Below are 22,412 nucleotides of genomic sequence, written 5' to 3' on the forward strand. Positions count from 1 at the left end.
TTATTTTATTATGAATAGAAAACATAAAGCTGCAGAACAAACTCATACCATCAATGGCTCTGCTTTTTGCCTACTGGGTATCTCTTGATGCAATCTTTAACAAGGTTGGGGCGCCATCTTGTGGTGATATCCTGTACTGCAACAAAATCCACGACCCACCCACTCCCAGTGCTGGACATTTGTTGTGACATTTGTCAGTCAGCCTACGCGAGCATTCATTGGTCAAAACCTCCGGTGAGTTTGTTTTCTTTAACTTTGACCCGACCGGAATCAGCGCAGGGATTGGCCTCGAGGACACATCTAGATTTCTATTGGTAAATCCAGTCACACCCACTTCACATTCCCCAAAATCCAAGTTGAAGGTGAAAGGCATCTTTCATCCCAGTAAGTTAGCTGACTGGATCGGTTGCTGCTCGTCGCGTATCCTGCAACAGTGTCAGTGAAGTCGGTACGTTTATCCAACCATGTCGGTGTTTTGTGAAGTCCCTCAGGCAGCCCCCGTGGCTGTCTTCAAGCTGTCGCAGGATTTCAACAACGACCAATTCCCCAAGAAGGTGAACCTCGGAGTGGGAGGTGAGTTGAACCACAGTCCAGGCTGAACGACTGTCAGCTCGCCAGCCATGTTGGTTAGCCATGGTAACGGTATCGTGGAGCAACCACTCGGTCTAAGCTAACGGTAACAGTTAGCCTAGCAGCAGAGGTAACTTAGCTCCAGCCGGTGACCTGCGTTTATTTCTCACCATTTTTCTGAAGCAACATAACATTTCCGAAATTATAATGCCAGATAACTTAGTGATTAAAAACTCTGGTGTTAGACGTTCATCATTATCGAAGTATATTTTATACACTTGATGTGGAGATGTGGTCACAAAGCCTGGCAGCATTAACATGCAGTCAGTCTGGTGGACTACGTTACACATATTTAGGTGTAACACCTGTTAAATATCTACAGTAGTTATACTAAGTTAGACAGGTGGCTGTGAGTTGTAGCTTCTGGATAACGTTTATTATAGTCATTGTGATTTATTATAGCCAGAACAGAATCACTTGCACAGGAAGATTGTGAAGATAACTATCGGCTTGCTCTATTTCATCACACCCTGTTGAGATTTTATAGTACAACTGATTGTTCCAGCCCCCCACCCCCACCTCCCAAAGTACTGATTGCAACTTTGTTGATTGTTCATTGTTATATAATCATGTAACAGAGTAGAGTCCTTTATATTCCTGTCCTCACCGGTCCCCTCTCTTTTTCTTCCTCTTGCCTCAACTCTGCAGAAATAACCTGTTCTGCTATGGAGTGGACTAGAGCCAGTCAATTGGATTACTGTTGCCTCATGGTGCAACAACAGGCTAGTGGCAGGAGTTGTAATATGTGTGGCTTAGGCCTGGCTGCCTCTCTCCTGAAGGAAACAAGTGACATTTCAGCCCTCAGTTCAACTGTTTTCTGTGTTAATCTGAAGTAATAATCCTTGCTGCTGCTAACATCGCAGGACAGGAACAGTGTCAGAAATGTTGCTTAGGTCTGTTGTGGCAGTATTTCTGCAGGACGAGGCTACCTGAGTCTCATGATTAGTACGCTAGGCTGAGGCCTGATAATCCCCCTCTCTCTCTGCACGGCACAAACTGCGGATAGTCACCAGATACTGGGCAGCTGGGAAATGTAGGCCACCCTAGGTCTTGTGCCACATCATGTAAAATGCATGTCTAGAGCTTGAAATAAGGAGGTGCTTACTTAATAATTCGGTGAATATGAAATGAGCACGTATTCTGCTAATTCAATTATCAGAATAATTGATTATTCAATTGTTGCAGCTGTATAATTTAATGACAAAACCAGTTTAAGCTTCTTAATTGTGAGGATTCAGGAACGAGTGAATTACATTTACAACTAGGCCTATGTTACATTTTATAGACAAAAATGATTGATTATGAATTTTAAAACCATTTGGCAGAATTTCAAAGGAGGTTAAATCGAAAGCAACTGGACTTACTATTTAAATAGTAGACTATTTAAATAGTAGACTCACTATTTAAATAGTGAGTCTCCACACCAGATAGTTGGACCAGTCCCAGCCTGGTCAGATGCGTACATGAACTGATGAAGCCTCTTGGATGAGAGGTGAAACGTCTTCCTAGACAAATACTAACTAAGTCCAGTTGCTTTCGATTTAACCTCCTTTGAAATACTATGACCTGGAAAAATGAGAATATGCACTGGCCCATTTGGCAGAATAATTGGTTATATGAATAATTGTTATTTGCAGCCCTTGACAAGGCAGATTAAGACAGAACTTTTAAAGTGGTTAAGAGGAGAAAGAAAGTCACCCTTACACTGAATTATATTCAGCCAGCCTGTCAGCTATTAGTGAGCTGTAGAGCATGTGGTCTCTAGTCTGTTCTGAGGATAAAAAGGCTATTGTATACTTAGGCCCTTATCAGGTGGTGACATGGAGTACAACCAGCTAAAGCATACAACAGGTGAAAGTGCATGTTTGTTGCTTTATCTTTTGAAGTGATGACTCCAGGGTCAGTTTTACACCGGTCCAAATCTATCAAGTTTCCTACAATGAAAAAGCGCAGTCAAGAGTCCTGTTGGTTATACTGTTTGAAAGATACAGTATATGTTTCTTAATGTGAGTCAAGTCTCAGTGAAAAATGTTAAATTTAATTTTGGTTTCTTCAATTGTTCCTTACAGCCTACAGGACAGATGAAGGACAGCCATGGGTTTTGCCAGTGGTGAAAAAGGTGGAAAAGATAATTGTTCATGATGACAGGCTAAACCACGAGTACCTGCCCATCCTGGGCCTGCCTGAGTTCAGATCTGCAGCTTCCAAGATTGCACTGGGAGACGACAGTCCTGCCGTCCAGGAGAACAGGGTTTGTGTGCTGAAAGACCATCTGATGTTTCAGTTTCCATAATCTGTTTCCATTCAAACTGACTGTATGTGCTGTTTGTGTCCGTCACTGCCAGGTGGGAGCTGTCCAGTGTCTGGGAGGTACAGGTGCTTTGAAGATGGGTGCAGAGTTCCTCAGGCGTTTCTACAATGGAAGCAACAACACTAAAACACCTGTCTATGTGTCTGCACCTACCTGGGGTACGCTCATGCAAACACACACACCAACGGACTACACAGACTACAGAAAGTAGCTCCTAATGCAAGGACTTTGCTCTTTCATTACAGAGAGTTCCACTGATTCACTATAGACATTAGACTCAGGATGTCAGTAGAGTGTTTTATTAATAAATGTCCTGTTACAACTATCGTGATCAGAGGTATAATTTGTTGTTGAGGCATTAATTAAATAATTTCCAGTGTTTTATTGAGAGGAAATACAAACAATGACATAAAAACCTCCTGTTTTAGAAAATCACAATGCTGTATTTGCCAATGCTGGCTTTGAGGATGTCCGTCCATACAAGTACTGGGATGCCGAGAGGAGAGGCCTGGATTTGGCTGGTTTCCTTGGTGACTTAGAGGTAGGAGTGTGTGATAGAGACTCTACTAAAGTAATTTCAGCTGTTTTCAGTATGAGATAACATTACATTACTACGTCTTCCCTCTGTTTCCTGCAGAGTTGTCCAGAGCACTCCATCTTTGTCCTGCACGCCTGTGCCCATAATCCAACTGGCACAGACCCAACACAGGAGCAATGGCAGCAGATCGCTGAAGTTATGATGGTAACATGGCTACACATGCATGCACACAAATACACACCAACACAATTCTTGTTGTCCGTCACCGCGATCAATTAAAGCATATTAGTTCATGCTCAGTATTATCACAGTGTGGTGATTGTCATTTTTATTTGTTCTTTTCCAGAGGAGGAAGCTGTTTGTCTTCTTTGATTCAGCTTATCAGGGCTTCGCCTCAGGCAACCTGGATAAAGATGCCTGGGCGGTCCGCTACTTTGTCTCAATGGGCTTTGAAATGTTCTGTGCTCAGTCGTTCTCCAAGAACTTTGGTCTCTACAGTGAGTGACCCTCCGGTGCACCGAGTCGAACCTAACACACTTAAAAGAGAGTGATAAAGAGTGACACTCCTTGGATTGTACCTAACCACAATGACACCCACAAAGTGTTCCATATAACCTAATTTTACCAGCAGAATATAGGGTGGGGCCTTTAACCTAGATGGTGGTGCAACATTTTTTTTTAATGGTTGCACTTTGACCAACAAGATATGTTAGCCCTTGTATACAATCTTTATCCACATATACTATATACACAGCACACAGCTAAAAATAAATATTCACATTTAGCAAGTTGTAGATTCTCCAGAGGGGGAGCTGTTTAGTCATTTTCATAGCAGTTTTACACAAGCAGTCTTTGCCATTTATATGACAGGTTGTAGCAGTAATCTATATAGGTACATCAGATGTAGATATATATAACTGTCACCACCTATGATATAGATAAAGTCATGGCTACAATATTGTTTAATATATGACCTGTTTGTCCCATCAGATGAGCGCGTGGGCAACCTGACCATTGTGGCTCGTGATGCAGACAACCTGAAGCGAGTTCTGTCTCAGATGGAGAAGATCGTCAGGACCACCTGGTCCAACCCGCCGTCTCAGGGAGCTCGCATTGTCGCCCTCACTCTTAACTCACCTGAGCTCTTCATGGAGTGGTCAGTTCAAACTCTCCTCATAAAAATAACATTTGCAGCAGTGCATGAGGAGCAACTCATAAATACAAAGACAAATGTGTTATTTGTTGTGGAGTTTCTCTCATCCGTTTTGTTTGACCCCAGGAAGGACAATGTGAAGACCATGGCTGACAGAGTGTTGTTGATGAGAGCTCAGCTCAAAGCTAAGCTCCAAGCTCTGGGGACACCAGGGACATGGGACCACATCACAGAGCAGATTGGCATGTTCAGCTTCACAGGCCTCAACTGTAAGTACAGAGACCACACACACATCCCCATAGAAAAAGTATATTTGTTTTTTTTTGGGGGCGGCGGGCAAAAATAAAGAAGTGATATACCGTATATTTTTTGTGCTTCAACACAGCAGGAATCTCTTTGTTTATACTATCTCTTGATACATTCCAATCTGATACATAGACACAGATCTGTACAGGGTCTAAGTTTTAATAAATAATTAACAAATCTGGTTCTGGTGTATTTCCTGCAGCCAAACAGGTAGAATATATGGTGCAGGAGAAACACATCTACTTGATGGCCAGTGGTCGCATCAACATGTGCGGTTTGACCACCAAGAACATCGACTACGTGGCCGAGTCCATCCACGAGACAGTCACCAAGGTCCAGTAGACGACACTAACACTGACCCCAGTTCTCAACACCTCCCCCTGCGGTCCTGAGCCGTCCTCACCCCATGGACAGTGAATGTAAGCTCTCATTCGCACAAGTGGCTCCGTTTCCACCCCCTCCTTCTCAGTGTTTATGCTAAGCTAAGCTAAACACATTCTGGACTCAAAGATGGTTTAGATCCCCCCCTCCATCCTCTCATCAAACTCCCAGTGAGAAGGAATTTGTATTTAGTAATCATTCCTTAAAGTACCGTAATTATGTTCTTAATTTATCCTACAGTTTGCTATGTGTTGGTCACGTATTTACATTCTTTTTCTTTTTCCACTTGTTGCGTACTGTTAGGTATGTGTCCTTTTACCTCAGTGGTGCTGACTCCTACCTGCTAAAATGTTTTAATGTCACACTTTTAAGATTCATCCATTCCAAGAGTGAAAAACACATTTCCAATTATATTTAGCCCCCAGTGATTAGTATATATGATTAACTGCTGGTAAGAATGGCTATTAGTTATTAATATGACCACATCCACTCAACGTAGCTTTAATCAAAGGGAGAACTTTTGATAAATGTCTAAAAGTATTTACCACCTCTGTCATGAATGAAGTAGCTGTATTATGTTTATTGCTGGATGAACAAGACATGAGTGTTCTCAGGAAGATATTTTTAACTTGAAGTATGTAATTTATTAATTATACTGTCTACTGCCCAAAGGGGTTATACTAATTACCTCACTTTTAATTTGTATTTATGGACCTTATTCCAGTTTGTATTCAATGAGCACTAATAGCACTGAGCTATCCAAACAGGTGTCGAGACTCCAGAGTGAATCAGTGTCTGCTGTCAGCTGAATGTTGTGATGTTTCTGGTTCAGTCAGGCACCTGCCGGAGAAAGTTTGCACAGCGAATGTCTGCACTCTTATGTAAGACCATCATGTCAGTGGCACAAACACACTAATGATCAACCAGTTTGCTGATGTATCACTGTGCACGGTACACTATTGAAACAGTCAAATTGTGTTTAGCAAATGAATTTAAGATGAAAACAGCCTCACCAGAATGTGAAATGACATGAATTAACTTCTCTAATAAAGAATTATAAATAGTATGTTTGTATTGTATTGTTGTCATATATTTTGGAGTGATCAGAACAAACCGATTAAAAAAACACTTCCGTGTTCACACTTTGTAGTTGGAGTCTGACAAATAAAAAACAGCAGAAACAAAAAGTAGAAAATAGTCGTCCAGTCAGTTTATTAATAATTTAATTTTTCCCATGTGTTGAGCATATTTCATATCTCTCTCTTGGTATCTTTGGGTAGCTTATATAATCATCTGAATTTCACATTACAAAATGTAACATTGCCTGTTTATCCCAAACAAACAATATATCGGTTCCTTACAAATATAAATAAATATAAATAAGTGTAAACCAACTGCAAAATTCTCTGAAAGCATTTGGCTGTGAGAGTTTCTGATTCACACAAATCCTCTCGTGCTGACTCTGTTGTCAGATCAAAAGACTTCCCGTTGGGTGTTCTGTGTACATAGAGGGGTCAATGTGAATAGCTTAGCAGTGCAGTATCCTTTGTACTTCTATAGCCTAACCAGGCAGAATGAATTATATCACTGAGTGTCCCCAACACAACCTGTGTGTGTGCGTCTACGTTTGAAGGGAGGTGGTGGCTTGACGTCAGTGTGCGTCATATTGCTTTCCTCTTTCATATCTCTTTCTGTCACCGTTGTGCTGAGTAGAGTATACCTGCCAAGATTTCACAATGCAGATTGGGACGGTCCAACCCAACCTGTGCGTGCAGCGGCTGCAGCTGCCATTCACAGATTAGGAAGGATCAAATTCTGGTATTATTGTGAAGGCTCCAACAGATCATTTCATTACTGCAATCACATTTTGAATGGTGTAATCTGGACTCCTCTATCCTCCTCCGTTTGTACAGTCTTTTTTACCTTACTCCTCTTAAAGCCCTCACCCCTGTTGAAACATTTATAAAAGCAGCTTTCGATTGCAGCAGTTCAGTCTCCAGAGCTCCTCTCTTTGTGAACTTCATTTAAGATCTACTGTAGTGATGTCAGTGAGTCACACTGCACCTCTTTTTGGGAGGGGGAAGCTAATGCAAATTGGTATCATCAAATTCATGCATCCTTTTACATAAGCATGCATATGGAGAAAAAAAAGGGATTTTTACAGGGGGCAAATCTAAGGTAAGAGCAGCATAAACAAACATGCAAGTAGCAACTACCCCTCCTCAAGAATGCTGACAATGCCCATTGGACATTAAGTCCCAGGGATCTAAAAAAAAACCAACCAAAAACCCCAAACCCCCTAGCTTATTTTTAAATGGTGTCTGCAGCTTTAGTGACTGACACTATGAGAGATGAACTGTACAGAGAAAATATAGTACATGATGAAATTCTCTATCTGTGTAATGATGTGCCTGCATGTTCTACTGAATGTAATCAAAACACAGGCTGTTGAATTCTTAAAAACGTGGTTACATCAAGAGAAAGGGCATGTTTCACTGGGAAGAGATGGAAACGGTGTATGCAGGAAACATGCGTTTAAGTACTAAATGTATGAATGTACATGGTCGTGTGGTGATGAATTCAAGCTATTTACAGTATATACGATGTCTTATATTGCTATCTTCAAATTACTTTTTGTAATTCTGACACTTTAGTATAGAAAACAGTTAAAAATTGTGTTCTTTTTCTCGCTCTCTTTTTTATTTGAAATTGTGCATACCCCTCTATACCCCTCTAGAGCTGTTGAGAGGTTGGTTATACGATGAGTCATCATTCAGGCAGGGAATTCTTTTATGGCTTCCTTGAAAGTTTGTTGTGTTCTTTTAACCTGGTGTAAAAATTGTGCTCTTGTCAAGTGAGAGCTGATGGCTAGTGTGTTGGGCTGTGTTGGCAGTCGGTGGCACCGTTATGGCAACGTTAAGGACAGCTCCCTGTGCAAACAACATTTTCAACATGTGGGAGCTGCCTCTATAATAATAACTTAATACATAATAAATATTTTTATATTCATTGTCTGATCAAGTAAGAGGAAACTCAAAGCTGGCTCAGATATCCGAGGACCATGATGGGCTAAAGATAGCAAGCTACGCTGCTGTCTCTTTACCACACCATGGCTTCAATGGGATGATTACAGGTTGACAATGTGGACAGAGCTACCATAAAGAGTTAGCTACAAAAGATCTGATTAAATCCTCCTGGGATCCACAGAGTCTGTGTCAGTGTAAGGCTGGATAAATCCAATACTGTGTTGTTTAGATTTGTCCAATCAAGTGTTTTTCAGACCTGTCCCTCTTAGGGTGCACTCACACTAGGGCCAGTTGTACCGTACCGTGCTGAAGCACAAATGCCCCCCTCCCCTGCACTCACACTAGCCATAGAATCCGGACTTTAGGGGGCAAACTTGCTTGGGCACGGTACGATTGCCTCGTGTGAGTGCGCCCTTACAGTCAGCAATCATGTTAATGGTGTGAATTCAGGCAGAGGTGGGACCTGAGTATTATTGGTGGCTACAGCAGATAGGATGGCTCAGTCTCCTGTGAGAGTTATGGCGGAGCAATGGACGGAGTCTATGGGGGACGGGATACCTAGTGGGTGATGAAGAGGAAGGAGGTATGTGCTTCATCCCTCCTCCTCAGTGTCACTGTGCTAGCTGGTCACTGGCGGTTGCTCTGGACCTTCCTCCAAACTCTTTCCTCCGTCCCGAGACTTTTTCCTCCTCTTGTTACCTAGAGACAACAGAAGGTGATGAAATTCAGGTGATAACTGGTTGAAATACTTTTATCTTGCATTTGCCACAAACGGAAATACGTCTATGTATATTCTGTATTGAGCAGCACTGTCTCGCCTCAAATGAGCAAATAAAAAAAAAGAAATGAGTCATAGTTGAATGCAGGCCAAGGAGGACAGCTGCATCTGGAGAAGGTTGTGGCGGGGGACATGAAACATCACCTGTTGCTAAGATACGTGCATCACTGTTGCTATGCCTTGACAGAAAAGTTTGCGGTGTATCTGACGGAGTGTGTGTGTGTGTGTGTGTGGGCGTGCTGTCGCAACAGCGTTCGTGACAAGTTGCTCACTCACTCAGTTTACGCAAGAGCTTCTTCCCGATGTTCTCCTCAGAGCTGGACAGAGACAGGGAGCTGATGAAGGGAGAGGTGGATGGCTGGGACTCTGTAGGCACATCTGAGAGAGAGACGAGAAGAGCAACGCAACAGAGAAGATGAATAGAGGAAATATGTGGATATCAGCCTGCAAGAGGGATTTTACTGTGGTTTTTTTATATACTTTTTTTATTAACCACTTGCACATTGATTTTTATCCATCCTGAATCGGTTGCTTTAACAAAATCATCATCATTAGGCAAACAAGATAATATAATGCACAAATTGGCTCTCACCATTCTCCCCATAACTCTCCGGTCGATCCTCACGGATGTAGGGAATCTCATCCATGCGGAGGAACACGGTATCATTCGGACTCCTTTGCCCATCAGATTTACTGCCTGCGAAGAGAGAATTAGTCCAATCAGCTGTGAACCAGCTGCAAGGATCTACATCAGAGCAGCCGGGCTGTAGCTCAGCCCATAGAGGGAGGCAGAGAACCTGCTATTTATCAGCCAGTGGTTTTCTGCAGGGTCCAGTGAGAGGTTACATTATAATTATAACAGTGGTGACCAGTTAAGGGTTAAAAATCCTAAATAAAGATGAGCTATAACCAGTGCAGGGACTGAATTGGTAAATAAAATCTGTGATTGGACATGAAACCTGGAGCTTCTTTCATTGACAACCAACAGAACCATCTGTCTGGTAATTTTTTCTTGTCACTAACGTAAACACAGACAAACTGGGTGGCGTGTTGCACTCAGCAGAAGACAGATGGTATGTGGGAAATCCTTTAAGCCAGTACAGATTGGTCGATGCCACGTTTGCACCAGTTTTGTGCTTGAGTCACTGAGAATGTTTTACTTATAGGACTTATTCTTTACTGCTGTACGTCTCAGATTATGCTATTTTTGACTTTCACTTATTTTCTCTATTATTCCATTATTACTTATCTTGTGTCATGCCTCATTATCTATTCAGCCTCATTTCCCTTCATTTTCTCATTTTTATCTTAATTTCATTATTTGTGGGGTTGGTTCTGAACGTCTTCATGGCTTTTTAAAGAATTTACTTTCACTGGACTCATCAGATCATAAATTATCAAGTTGCCCCTGGCAACTCGGTTACATAAATAATTCACATGTATTGGTCCTGTCACACAGGTTTTTGGCCCTTAGCCCACAAAGCACTTCAATCAGTGCGTTTGATCCTTTGAATGCTCTTTCTTACTCTCTACCAGGCCGGTGAATTGTGACAATCGAGTTCATGTTGCTTTTCCCAGTTAAGGTGGAAATGGCGAATGGCATGTGTGTGAAAAACCAACTGACTGACATATATAGAGTGTATAGTCAACGTAATATCACAAAGCATCTACAACACTTACGAACGATACGGTTTCTTTCATTGAGCTGGGAGGTGTTGCGAAGGCCACCGTGGGGATGGAGATGTGCAAGGCGTGCCAGCCCCAGCCGCGTATGTGTGTGCGTGAGGGGGAGGGCGATGCTGTGCGAGCGAGCCTCAGGGACCGGAGGCCTCCCTTTAGCATCAGGATCCAGTGGGTCTGGGGTCTGAGGCGAGCTGTCCATCCTGGTAGCCATCAGGGCGTTCTGGTAGTGGTTCCTGGTGATCTGTGGAGACACGGACAGCGAGCGTTATCATCTGAATGAGATGTGTGCGCGTGCACGGGCGCCTGTCTGTTGACTGAATGAGAGATCCCAGTGCCTGTGGACAGCAGGGAACATGGAGAGCACTGGACTGGAGAGAGGGGAGGAGAGGTGAAGTGGCCGGGCCCATCCATCATTTTAAGGCTAAAATATTCATGGTTGAAATGGAGCACAATTATCCCCAGTGATTAAAGGAAAGAGTGTGTATGGAGAAGAGAGAGAGAGAGAGAGAGAGAGAGAGAGAGAGAGAGAGGCAGGATGTCTGTGTTCAGTCAGAATCAGAGATTAGGACATATCAAAGGCAAACTCTGCAGCAGAGGACGATGTCTGTGTTATGGGAGAATTTTGAACGTTAAATTGTGGGAGCTGAACACTGCAGTTGTTTGCTTGTGCTTCCCAGTGTTTACCTTCGGCGTGCAGGAAGCGATTCGCTTAATTGGAGGTTATAATTACATCTATAATAATGGGATGATTAGGTGCATTTCTGTATGTTTCTGTGTTGTGTACGACGTCAGAGTTATTGTTTGTGACCTTGATAATCTGCAGGTCTGTGAGCTGCCGGACTGAGTAGTCTGGTAGGTAGATCCCTCCTCCTGCAGAGAGCTGACCCACACTGCCTCCACTCAGCAGTGAATCTGATTGGTTCAGGCCGCTGCCTCGGGAACTGTACCTGTGACCTTAACAAAAGGGAAGAAGAAAACATCCTTAGTTATATATTTCATACATGCACCACTGCTGCTGGGTCCATACACTCTTTAATCTCACACACATGCCAGTAAAACTGACTTTTTTTTTTTTTTGGACTCTTGTCTTTTCCAGTGCACTAATGTGATCCCATCTGTGCTCGCTGGTCTATGACTTTAGTTACATGCACATGGAGTCCATCAGCCTGATAATCTCAATATGTAGCACTGTATGAAGTGAAGGCTTTTCAACCCGCCCGCACTCAAGATTTATATGTTTTGTTTAGTTTCAAGATGGACCCCGAAGATTAATGTCACCAAATCGGCTTCCGACCAAATGTGAAATATGGTCACAATCTCTCCTTCTGTTCCTAGGTTCCTGTGTTGAATTAGGGCCAGAAAAGAGTTTTCATAGAAGCTCACAGTGAAGTTGACCTTTAAGCTTTCGGATGTAAAAGTTCACCACTTCAACTACCACCCTATCAGACTTTTGTTAGAAATTCTGTCACAATTAGTTTGGCTGAAAATTAGTGTAAGTGAATTGTGCTAAATTTGAGATGGGGCGGCACAGTGTCGCCTCTCAGCAAGAAGGTTGTTTGGTTTGATTCCTGGGCTGGGGGCCTTTCTGGGTGGAGTTTGCATTTTCTCTTTGAGCCTGCATGGGTCTCTGGGTTCAGTAGCTTCCTCCCAGTCCAGAAACATACACATTAGGATTAATTGGCGACTCTAAAATTGCCCGCAGATTGTTAGTCTCTATGTCGGCCCTGTGTCCCCATCCCAGTTCAGATGGGAGAGAGCAACCCTGCACAGGTAGGCAGTACTGCTGATGGATGGATGTCTCATAGATATTACATTCACTAGAATTTGATGAACAGACGTATATGGATCTGGATTGACACTGTGAACTGACTGTCGTATTAAGGGACAGGGGGAGATGCATTTAATTTCAGCAGCAACTACAGATTCCCAATGAGCAAAAGACTGATGGTGTTAGAAGATCCTTTCCATTCACCTCCACTATATTTTTCTGCCTGGCTTTCATTTTGTGCACTGCACAGCAGAGTATTGCAAGAAATCCTGCTCTTGTCAAGTCTATTGAAAAGCAGCGACTCTGACTCACAAAGAGAGAGAGAGAGGCTTTTTTAAGCAGTATAAAAAAAAGAGATGTGATACTTCCGCAGCTGCTTAAGAGAAAATTCTCTATCCTGTGATGTCCCATGAAGGATTTTCAAATATTTAATGGAGTCCTCCAAATTGCTTTAAGCTCACCCCTGAAAATCGCTCATATAAAGCATGCACACAATCATCACAAGAGAGAGAGAGAGACTTTCTGCTTGCTCTGCAATCTTAGCTGGATTCTGATAATCCTGTGCAGGTCATGTCCTTCCGCTGGGAAATTCTCTGAAATCACTTCTTTTAATTACTTACTTCACACAACCGCCGCCGCTGCTGCTGCTGCTGCTGCTCTTGTAGGCTGATGCAGACACTGGATTGGGGATTTAGACCTTAAAATATTCTATCACCTGCACTACGTGAGACTATTATTGCCTAACTCTCCCTGCTGCCATCATCACTCTCACTGCGAGCCCCCCAGAATTATCGATCTATATCGCTCCATGTGTGCACTTACTTACCAATGGGCAGGGGTGGGATAAGTGCTGGCATGCCATAATAGGAAAATGCTCCATTTTCAAAGCGGAGAGCCTCCTTTCCAATCTCTACCTCCACTCGTCCCTGCAAAGTCAACACAGCCATTTACACACGGGGGGTCTGAGCTCTTTACTCATGATGTGTGAGCACTACATTGATTACTCATCTAATGGAGCCTCCCACACAGAAAATATGCAGTACAATGATTCTAAAACAGCGAAACACAGAGGTGAATTCCACTTTAATAATTCAGCCTCCACTGCTTTTTCTCCTCTGTTGTTTGGGATTTACCTGCAGGACAAGCACAAAGTAGTCGACGGGTTTGTTTCTCTGGAAGAGGTAGTGTTGAGAACCATGTTTGTTCTTGGGGTTGAATTTGAGTTCCTGCACAACGCTGGGATGTTTAATGAGACGCAGCAAGATCTTCTCTGACAGGTGACATGGCCTAAAAGGCTCTACCTCTGCAAGATAGATGCAGACACACACACAGCACAAATAGTCACAGAAAGAACACTGCATCCCTTGTCACTCGTCCTTATCTTCACTTTATCCTGCAATCCAGTGTTCACCAACAGATATCCTGCACACAATACATGCACACATGCGAGGAACACAATGTGCGATGATGGTACCTGTAGCCAGGAAGCGGTGTGTTGCGAGCAGCAGCTGGGGCGAGATCTTCACCTTCAGCTCGTTTTCGGACAATTTGAAGATAGAAAAGTCCTGCTGTTTCCTCTCATGGTGGGATACTCTCCTTTTGGTCCGATTATCAGCTGTGAACACACGCAAGGGTGCACATTATGTAAATTGCAGGGTACACACACTGCAGAGTTCACATGTGGTGTGATGTACACGCTCTGATAAAAGCTGAGTGAGGGGAATGGTATGTTGCTGTTTTCCCTGCTTTGGTTTTTCTGCACCGGATAATCCACGTAAATACAGTATTCTGGGATACACTACAAGGAATTAGCCACTTCTTTTCAGGTGACCTTATTAGCCTGATAATAAGATGAATATGCTAATGCCAACAGCTGAGTTTGTAAGCATGATTTCTCTTGGATAACTTGAGATTATCCAGTGCTGTGCAAACACATGTATGATAGATATACATTGGCTTATCCTCTACAGATGTGAGAGGTATTAATATAGGCTACTGTATACCATTAAATGCAACGTGGCTGCAGCAGGAACAGCTGGTGCTATAAATGCCAACAGTGCAAAGTCTGGGGAGATTAGCTCCCTTGTACTATATATATACACACATACACATACTGTAATTATGCGCATGCAGACACAAAAACACCCACCAAGGGCACCCATGACAGATACTGCTTCACACATTCATGCATGTAATTAAAATTGTAGCACTCTTCGGGATTCCGTTTTCCTTTCTTCTGGGAGCTGGAGTTTTTTTTTTTGTAGAAGTGCATGATAAAGTTATTTTTCTTTTAACTGTGGCATGAAAATAGTCAAAAATTCAGAGCATGATGAGAAAGCAGAGACCAGATTAGATGGGAATTGAGGGGTTGAAGCTTGGCATTTGGATTCCTGTGTGTGGAGAGCCTTTCCAGCCAATTAAAGATGAGAGGATTATGGTGATTATCTGTGAGACTGGGCCATTTATTCACATTATTTAATTATGCATCAGCAAGGAGCTGGGAACAGCAGGGGAGAGAAGGTGGGATCGATACGCTAATGAGAAAACAGGACAGGAGGTGGTAGGGAAGGGGAATTGAAACGCACTATTCATCTTGAAATTTCTCCAGCAATGTCCAATAATTAGGGACACGGTGAAATGTCTCTGTTTCCCAGAGATGCTGTGAAGAAACTTTTGTCTCCTGCTGTGACAAACTGAAAGTGTTCAGGGGCTGAAGATACAAAGAAAAGCAATGCAGAGTCAATGCAACGCGTCCTAAAGAGCATGTTTTCTATGTCATACATACTGTACAGGTCTGTCTCATCCACAATCTCAGACTTGATGATCTCCTCTATGACGTCCTCCAGGGTCACGATGCCCATCACTTCATAGAAGGGGTCTCCCTCCCCCTCACTGTTGACCCTCTGCACCACAGCCAGGTGGGATTTACCTGCATTCACCAGAGAAGATTGAAAAACACAGGGTGAGTGTCCACTGTTGTTTCGAAATGAGAGCTGGCAACCTATATTTTACATTTATTTGATAGCAATACTAAGCTTTGATCAAATAGTAGATACAAATAGCCACATAATCAATACTGGAGGTATGTCCAAATGCAAAGCACCCTGTCTAAATGTTTAGAAGGCTGCTTAGGACGGCCCAATTGAAGAACTGCTGATTAGATCAAGTTCAGGTAGGGGCAATACTCTTAATACAGAAACAATGTGACCCTTTGCTCAGGGTTAAGAAACACTGGGCAGGGGACTTGGCTATAGACATATCTCCAGAGGATTGGAAGTCATGTTTAAATAAAATTAATACAATGTACAAAGAAATGGGTAATAGGTTAATTTAACTGAAAATAATACATAGATGGCATTGTACGCCACAACAACTTTATTAACGGAACTAAATACCAGTAGACTCTTGCTTTGTTTTGTTGTTTCATTCGTTTGGTTTTTGTCTTTATACTGAACTCATTTACTAAAAACTTCGGGAGTACATTTCTGGCCTTGGTGGCTCCCTGATGGGGTGAATTGATCTCTCCCTGTCTGTATTATTTGTGTGTTAAACTTCAATAAAAATGTTCATTACAAAAAAAAAAAAAGAGAGAGAGAGAGCTGGCGCTAAAAACTGCTCACGCAACGGGTCGAGAGGCAGCGTCAGTGGATAAAAATAACACGAGTCAACAGCCTCCAACTGGATCTGTGCAGTCAAGATGAAAAATTAGCATTAATATACCAGCTGGGGCTGAGAGACTGGAAGACACAGGCCAGATCTCTGTTAGAGCACAGGTATGAGATGATTTCAGTGTTGGGACTGCCCTCCCGTGTGTGTGTGTGTGTGTGTGTGTGTGTGTGTGTGTGTGTGTGTGTGTGTGTGTGTGTGTGTGTGTGTGTGTGTGTGTGTGTGTGTGTGTGTGTGTGTGTGTGTGTGTGTGTGTGTGTGTGTGTGTGTGTGTGTGTGTGTGTGTGTGTGTGTGTGTGTGTGTGTGTGTGTGTGTGTGTGTGTGTGTGTGTGTGTGTGTGTGTGTGTGTGTGTGTGTGTGTGTGTGTGTGATTCAGACAAGAAGTAAATGGGCACTGGGGGATTAGTCTGGAGACACTTTGACAGTTTGGAAGACTTTGTCCTTACGTAAAAGCCTGAGATTACACAATCAGTCTGGGGGATGCCTGCATCTGCTGACCAAACTGCCCATGCTGCTGCCACCTCTGTACGCGCGCACACACACACTTGCACACGCATAGTATATGCACAGAATACACAAAAAATACAACACATACACACTATTACACATCCATGAGCAGACCCGGTGCTCCCGCTCAGTTAGTGTTTGGCTGAACATGACAAGCCTGCCAGATACAATGACACACAGTGCGCCAACAGCATCTCTGGAGCCAGTCGATAAAGCAAATGTGACAAGAAATCATTGTTGCCAGCAAACTCGAGCATCGCAAGGAGAGGAGAGCGGGAAAAATGGCCATGACTGTTGCACCAGTTGCAGCACAAACCCCAGTTTTACATAGAGATTTCTTTCATTTATAACAAAGACAATATAAAAAAAAAACCCAAGCATTCATTTGTATTCATTCTTTTCTTTGTCAGCATAGTCTGTCAGGGTTTTTCTTATGTCACCACATACGTCAGCTTGATGCCCAAATGAGTTGTGCTGAAATTTATGATGTCACTGGAACACAGATTTCAGCAGATACACAGTCTCCAACCTTATTTCTAGCAAAATCAGCGGCTCGTACGAGATGGGCCGATTTAGGGGATCACTGCCAGGGGATAAAATGGATCAAATGCTTTAATCCACTGCAACATGAAAAAAAAAATCCTGATTGACTGACAAGGCAGCCACCTCCAAACATGACTCTTTCTCTGTATGAGATTGGCTGAGGTGCTGAGGTCGTACCCAGCACTCAGGTCAGCTTGTCTGAAGAGCTCAGGTGAGTCAGAGGTGGATTTGCCTCTCAGCCGCTGCTGTGCCCTGGCAATGCATTACATCATTCATATGTTACATAATACTCTTGCAGAAGGGCACACACACACACATACACACACACACCCTTGCCCACATGCACCCTTAACAGACTCGTGCGCGCGCACCCACAGACACACATGCCGCAGGCGAAACTGGGTCTGCCACGGATGTCCCTTTTGCAAATGTTTCTGCTCCGTCGGTTTCCCAGGCTCCTCCGGTCTATGTTTCAACTCCACGTGTGGTTTTAGATCATGCATAATGTGTTTTTCATATAATTGTGCATTACGTGTAGTTAGTGTCTGTGCTCTCTGCAAACATTACACACTACGCAGCACCACAGAATGACTACATGCATTGTTTATATCTGCGAAGCAATGTTTTCCCCTGTTTGACACACATGCACACACACAACAATTTATGAAAACACTGAGTCTATGGCAGCGTAATGACTGACCTTGATGATTTGTTTCGTGTTAACAAAAGAGTTTAGATTTGATGGCAAATGGCAAAGTGTATTCAAATGTCTATTTAGTAGAGTTGTGTGCATTAGTATAAAGTAATAACACAAAAAGAATAGTTTTGACTTCCTTCTAACTGTTTTGTTTTAGTTTATACATTATTTGACTCAGATTGTTATAAATTGTATTTCAGATTAAGATTATACATATAATCAGTTTATAATTTGTTCTCCATTGTCACCACTTAAACAATTAAAGGGATAGTTCACCCAAAATTCAAATTTCACTCATTATTTACTCACCCTCATGTCGACTAAGGGCTGGGAGAAGTTTCAGAGTCTGTGCCTTCTCTGAGTTACAGCGGGGCTCCGTGCAGCAGTGCATGTCCATATGATGGTTGCGAACGGAGCTCACTTTTCTTCGTCCTTCCGTTACAAACAAGCTTAAAACATATACTTATTTAATTTTTTTCGGAACAATTTCTCATGTTGGGGCTTCAATACAAGAGGGACATTACAGACGAACACAATGGAGGTATTTTTATGGAGTTTTTTGGTGTGTCTTTTGGACGAAGAAAAGTGAGCTCCATTCGCAACCGTCATATGGACATGCAGTGCTGCACGGAGCCCCGCTGTAACTCAGAGAAGGCACGGAGGAAATTTGAATTTTGGGTGAACTATCCCTTTAATGTACCAGTTACATGATACAATAATCCATTCTGCACATTTTATCGACAATATTGATATATTATATTATTGATTGCAGCAGATAATGAGCTGTTACTTTGCTAAAGAACATGTTGGAGTGTCTCTTCCCAATAAATTAAAATATTTACTCCAGATTTTGTTTACCCATTAAGATTTTATACCACTGGAAAATTCATAAAATAAAGAGCATAGCTTGCCATACATATATATTTTCCCACTGCACAGTATGTTAGTCTTCCCTTACATTTCACACATTACCGCTTGCCCCCCCTCCTGCCCCCCCCTCCTGCACACAGACCTCCCAACCCCCTGCTGCCCATCACCCTCCTCAGTGAGACATCCTCCCAGCTTCCAGCCCGGCTCTCTGAACAGCAGGAGTCTCTAATCTGTGAGAGCGAAGTAGGGAAGAAGGGAAGTGAAAGGTTGGAGCTGAATTTTTCATGGAAGCTCTGCAGGGCTTGGATGGCAACGACCTATGGAGCGGAAGAGGCTTTAAAAGTCACTGTAGGCCACCAATTAGGTGGCACACATCTAATGGTGACTCCTCTTCACCTTTACTGTGGACTATTGGAAAGCACAAAGACACACAAACACAGGCTCAGCCCATGGATCATAAAGCTGTCAATCAATCATAACGCTTTAACAACATAAAGTGGACCTCCTGATCTGAAAGTGAGCATCTCATTCATCGCGCTGCCTTTCACAATCTGACTGGACAACTGCTGCCTTCTTCTGACATCTATGGAGCTTTCTTTATCAATGAAACAGATTTATATCTTAATCCCCCACGACGCAACCCAATGTCAATGAAATCCTTGCGTAACAGTTGATCCACCAGTCTCTCATATGTCTCCGTTTTGACCACGTGACGCTGTCAGGGGAGCAGTTTGAGCTGCTGGCTGCAGAGCATCGATTCGGAGTCATATTCAATGCTATCATCAAGACTGAATGGACTCCCTGGAGAGAGGCGACACACTTTTTGCTCGCTAGCGAACAGATGCTATCACTCGCCTGTGTGTGAGAGAGACAGAGTGCTGTAATACTGTGAATGCACTTATCAGCAAAGATGCTTATCAGGCTAAAGATGTATGAGTCAGAAAGAAAAAGAGAGAGAGAGAGAGAAAGCAGTGACATTCACTGCCTCTGCCTCCATCCCGGCGAAGGCAAAACCCCTTTGCTGAATTCCCCACTGATACAGCTGAACATTACATTTAAGTGTCGAGCTGATAACTGATACACATGTGGCATGGGGGGGTGGGGGGGCAAGCAGCAGTGGTGGAGGGCAGATCAAGTTCACAGAGTGGCTGTCATGGGAAAATTACTTTTACTACATAAATCCTTAAGATAACCCCATTCTGGTCCTCGGTAGCCTCTAACCTCTGGCTGAACTACACTCACTGTGTGACACAGTATCAGATTTCACATATGGCTCCCACTGCTTTCAAAGGGCTTTATTGGCAGGCCCACTGTGAGCCAGTGGACTGATGGATATGTACTGGCCTCTCTGAAATCTTAGGTTTTAAGTGCACACTTCAAAGGATATTTAAATCTCCAGTTGTAATGTTGCCTATTTTTGTAACCTTATAGCTTTGAAATGTGCTATAAATGAAAATGTATTTACTTACTTTATCTCCCAGGTATTAGGAGGCAGCTTCCTGACTGCTCTGAGACATCTGGCCTCTCACACTCAACACAAAGTGGCTTGTAAGTTCTGATCATGTGAAAACAAAGTGCTTACCTCTCTTAAATTCCTCCAGCATCACGTCCAGCTTGGTGTCGTTGAACACGCAGTGCATGGGGTGCTTGTAAAACTGAGTGATGGTTTTCAGGGGAGTGCAATCGTCGGGATCCACGAAGGCCAGGTCTTTGACAAACAGGATGTCCACGATGTTGGACCTCTCGTTCTCGTAGACCGGGATGCGGGTGAAACCGCTCTGCATCACGTCGGACATGGTGCAGAAATCCAGCACGGCGTCCGAGGACAGCATGTAGCAGTCTGACAGCGGGGTCAGCACGTCCTCCACGGTCTTTGTCCTCAGCTCCAGTGCTCCCTGGATGATGTTGAGCTCCTCTTTGACCAGGTCGTGGTACGGGTCTGTGACGCGCAGCATGGCCACCAACTTCTCCCTGGTGTAGAAGTTGCTGATCTCCTGGTGAAGCATGATGTCCAGGATCTTGGAGACTGGGTAGGCGATGGGGAAAAACAGCAGCATCAGCAGCCGGGTGGCGCAGAGGGTCTTGGATGCGATGGCGAGGCTGTGCCTGGACGCCACGGAGTGAGGTAAAATCTCGCCGATAAAGAATATCCCCAAAGTACAGAAGGCAGTTGAGAGAGCAGTCATTCCTAATATCTGGCACATCCACACCACGAAGCATGTATTTGTCAGCACGTTGCCCAGCACCACAGTGCAGAGGATGTAGTTTCCATGTTTACGCACCGACTCTATTTTCCGTGCGTATTTCTGCTCCTTTTCCGTGCCACTGTTCTGCAGGACCCGCAGCTCCACGGGGTCCAGAGCCAGCATGCTGATGTTCAGACCGCTGCAGAGAGCAGACAGCGCCAACAAGAGCACCGACACCCCCGCCTGGAGCCAAACATCTGCCTCTGGGGGTCTCTCCACCACCGCCAGCCAGAAATCTTTGGTGCTGTAATGCTCCCATTTCACTCCATCGAAGGCGCACATGGAGAAGTATTTGATCGCCTCGCCTCTGCGCAGGTCTTTAGCGAGCAGCTCCACCAAAACAGAGTTGTGACTGGAGGTGGATCTGAAGGAGCCCAGAAGCTCGATATCAGAGCTCTGGGCATTCTCCTCTTGACACGGGTTACCTCCGGACCGGAGCCGCCTTTCCGTGTCCGCGCTCTCCAGACCCGGTTCCTCTATGAACGCGATCCACGGAGCTGCGGGAGCGGCGGCGTCGGATCTGCCGGTGATGTTGAGGCTGTTGGGATGCTCCCTACCTGGAGACGCGGAGTAGTAAACCCTCAGCATGAAGCGCGTTCCCTCCGTCGCTCTCAGTATCCCATCCTGCACTGACAGCGCTCCGCTCTGGGTGTCCTCCGGCCGGACGCCGAGCAGCGTCGCTGCCGGAGCCGGCAGAGAGGAGAGCGTGACGGTGAGAAAGAGGAGAGAGAGCCGCCGCGGATGCAGGATGCAGCAGAGAGCATCCGCAGCATCCGCAGCCATCATGCTGAATGAACTACTGAAGGACATGGGAGAACTGGGTCACGTGGTCTGCGGATGGGATGGATGGAGCAGCTGGGTGGCCATATCCATGGAGGAGAGGATGGGTATGTGACAGAGAGAGAGAGAGATAATTTAGGAGGGTGAGAGAGAGGGGTGGGGGGGCTCGAGTCCTTAAATATACATGACGAACCGTGACGTAGGCCTGGCTTATTGTTTTCTATGCACTTTCTAAAAATAGAAGGCAGGAAATGCCCATCATGAATGATTCATGTGATGCACACGGGATCAGCGACACTTACAACTGGGGAAATATTGACTGAAAATTACTGCGCTGCAGGAGAAGTGAAACCCCCCCAAAATACATAAAGATGTAAAATTTACAGCGTATAATTTAGGTCATATATATAAATAGCGACCTAAATGTCGTCTGTCTACGTTTTGTGTGTGCATCACTATTTTTGACTCATAAATACTATTACACAAGATGCCTCCCCACCCCCTGTTTGAATTTTCCCACTAGATGGC

General features: G+C 44.0%; 2 protein-coding genes across 2 annotated transcripts; one reads left to right on the forward strand and one right to left on the reverse strand.

Moving 5' to 3' along the window:
- The first annotated feature begins 375 nt into the window (after window positions 1-375).
- got1 (glutamic-oxaloacetic transaminase 1, soluble) lies at window positions 376-6,385 on the forward strand. The gene is made up of 9 exons (XM_083988461.1): window positions 376-573; window positions 2,700-2,881; window positions 2,976-3,099; window positions 3,370-3,482; window positions 3,579-3,683; window positions 3,826-3,976; window positions 4,470-4,635; window positions 4,759-4,901; window positions 5,141-6,385. The coding sequence occupies exons 1-9, from the start codon at window positions 465-467 to the stop codon at window positions 5,278-5,280; spliced, it is 1,233 nt and encodes a 410-aa protein (XP_083844587.1). The 5' UTR covers window positions 376-464; the 3' UTR covers window positions 5,281-6,385.
- Window positions 6,386-8,964: 2,579 nt separating this feature from the next.
- cnnm1 (cyclin and CBS domain divalent metal cation transport mediator 1) lies at window positions 8,965-21,914 on the reverse strand (the record flags this gene model as incomplete). Its single annotated transcript, XM_083987677.1, has 10 exons — window positions 8,965-9,044; window positions 9,400-9,501; window positions 9,716-9,816; window positions 10,800-11,047; window positions 11,615-11,760; window positions 13,401-13,500; window positions 13,708-13,877; window positions 14,049-14,189; window positions 15,360-15,503; window positions 20,441-21,914. The coding sequence occupies 10 exons, from the start codon at window positions 21,912-21,914 to the stop codon at window positions 8,965-8,967; spliced, it is 2,706 nt and encodes a 901-aa protein (XP_083843803.1).
- Window positions 21,915-22,412: the final 498 nt, after the last annotated feature.

The sequence above is a fragment of the Trachurus trachurus genome (genome assembly GCF_905171665.1).
Source record: "Trachurus trachurus genome assembly, chromosome: 15".
Lineage (NCBI taxonomy): Eukaryota > Metazoa > Chordata > Actinopteri > Carangiformes > Carangidae > Trachurus > Trachurus trachurus.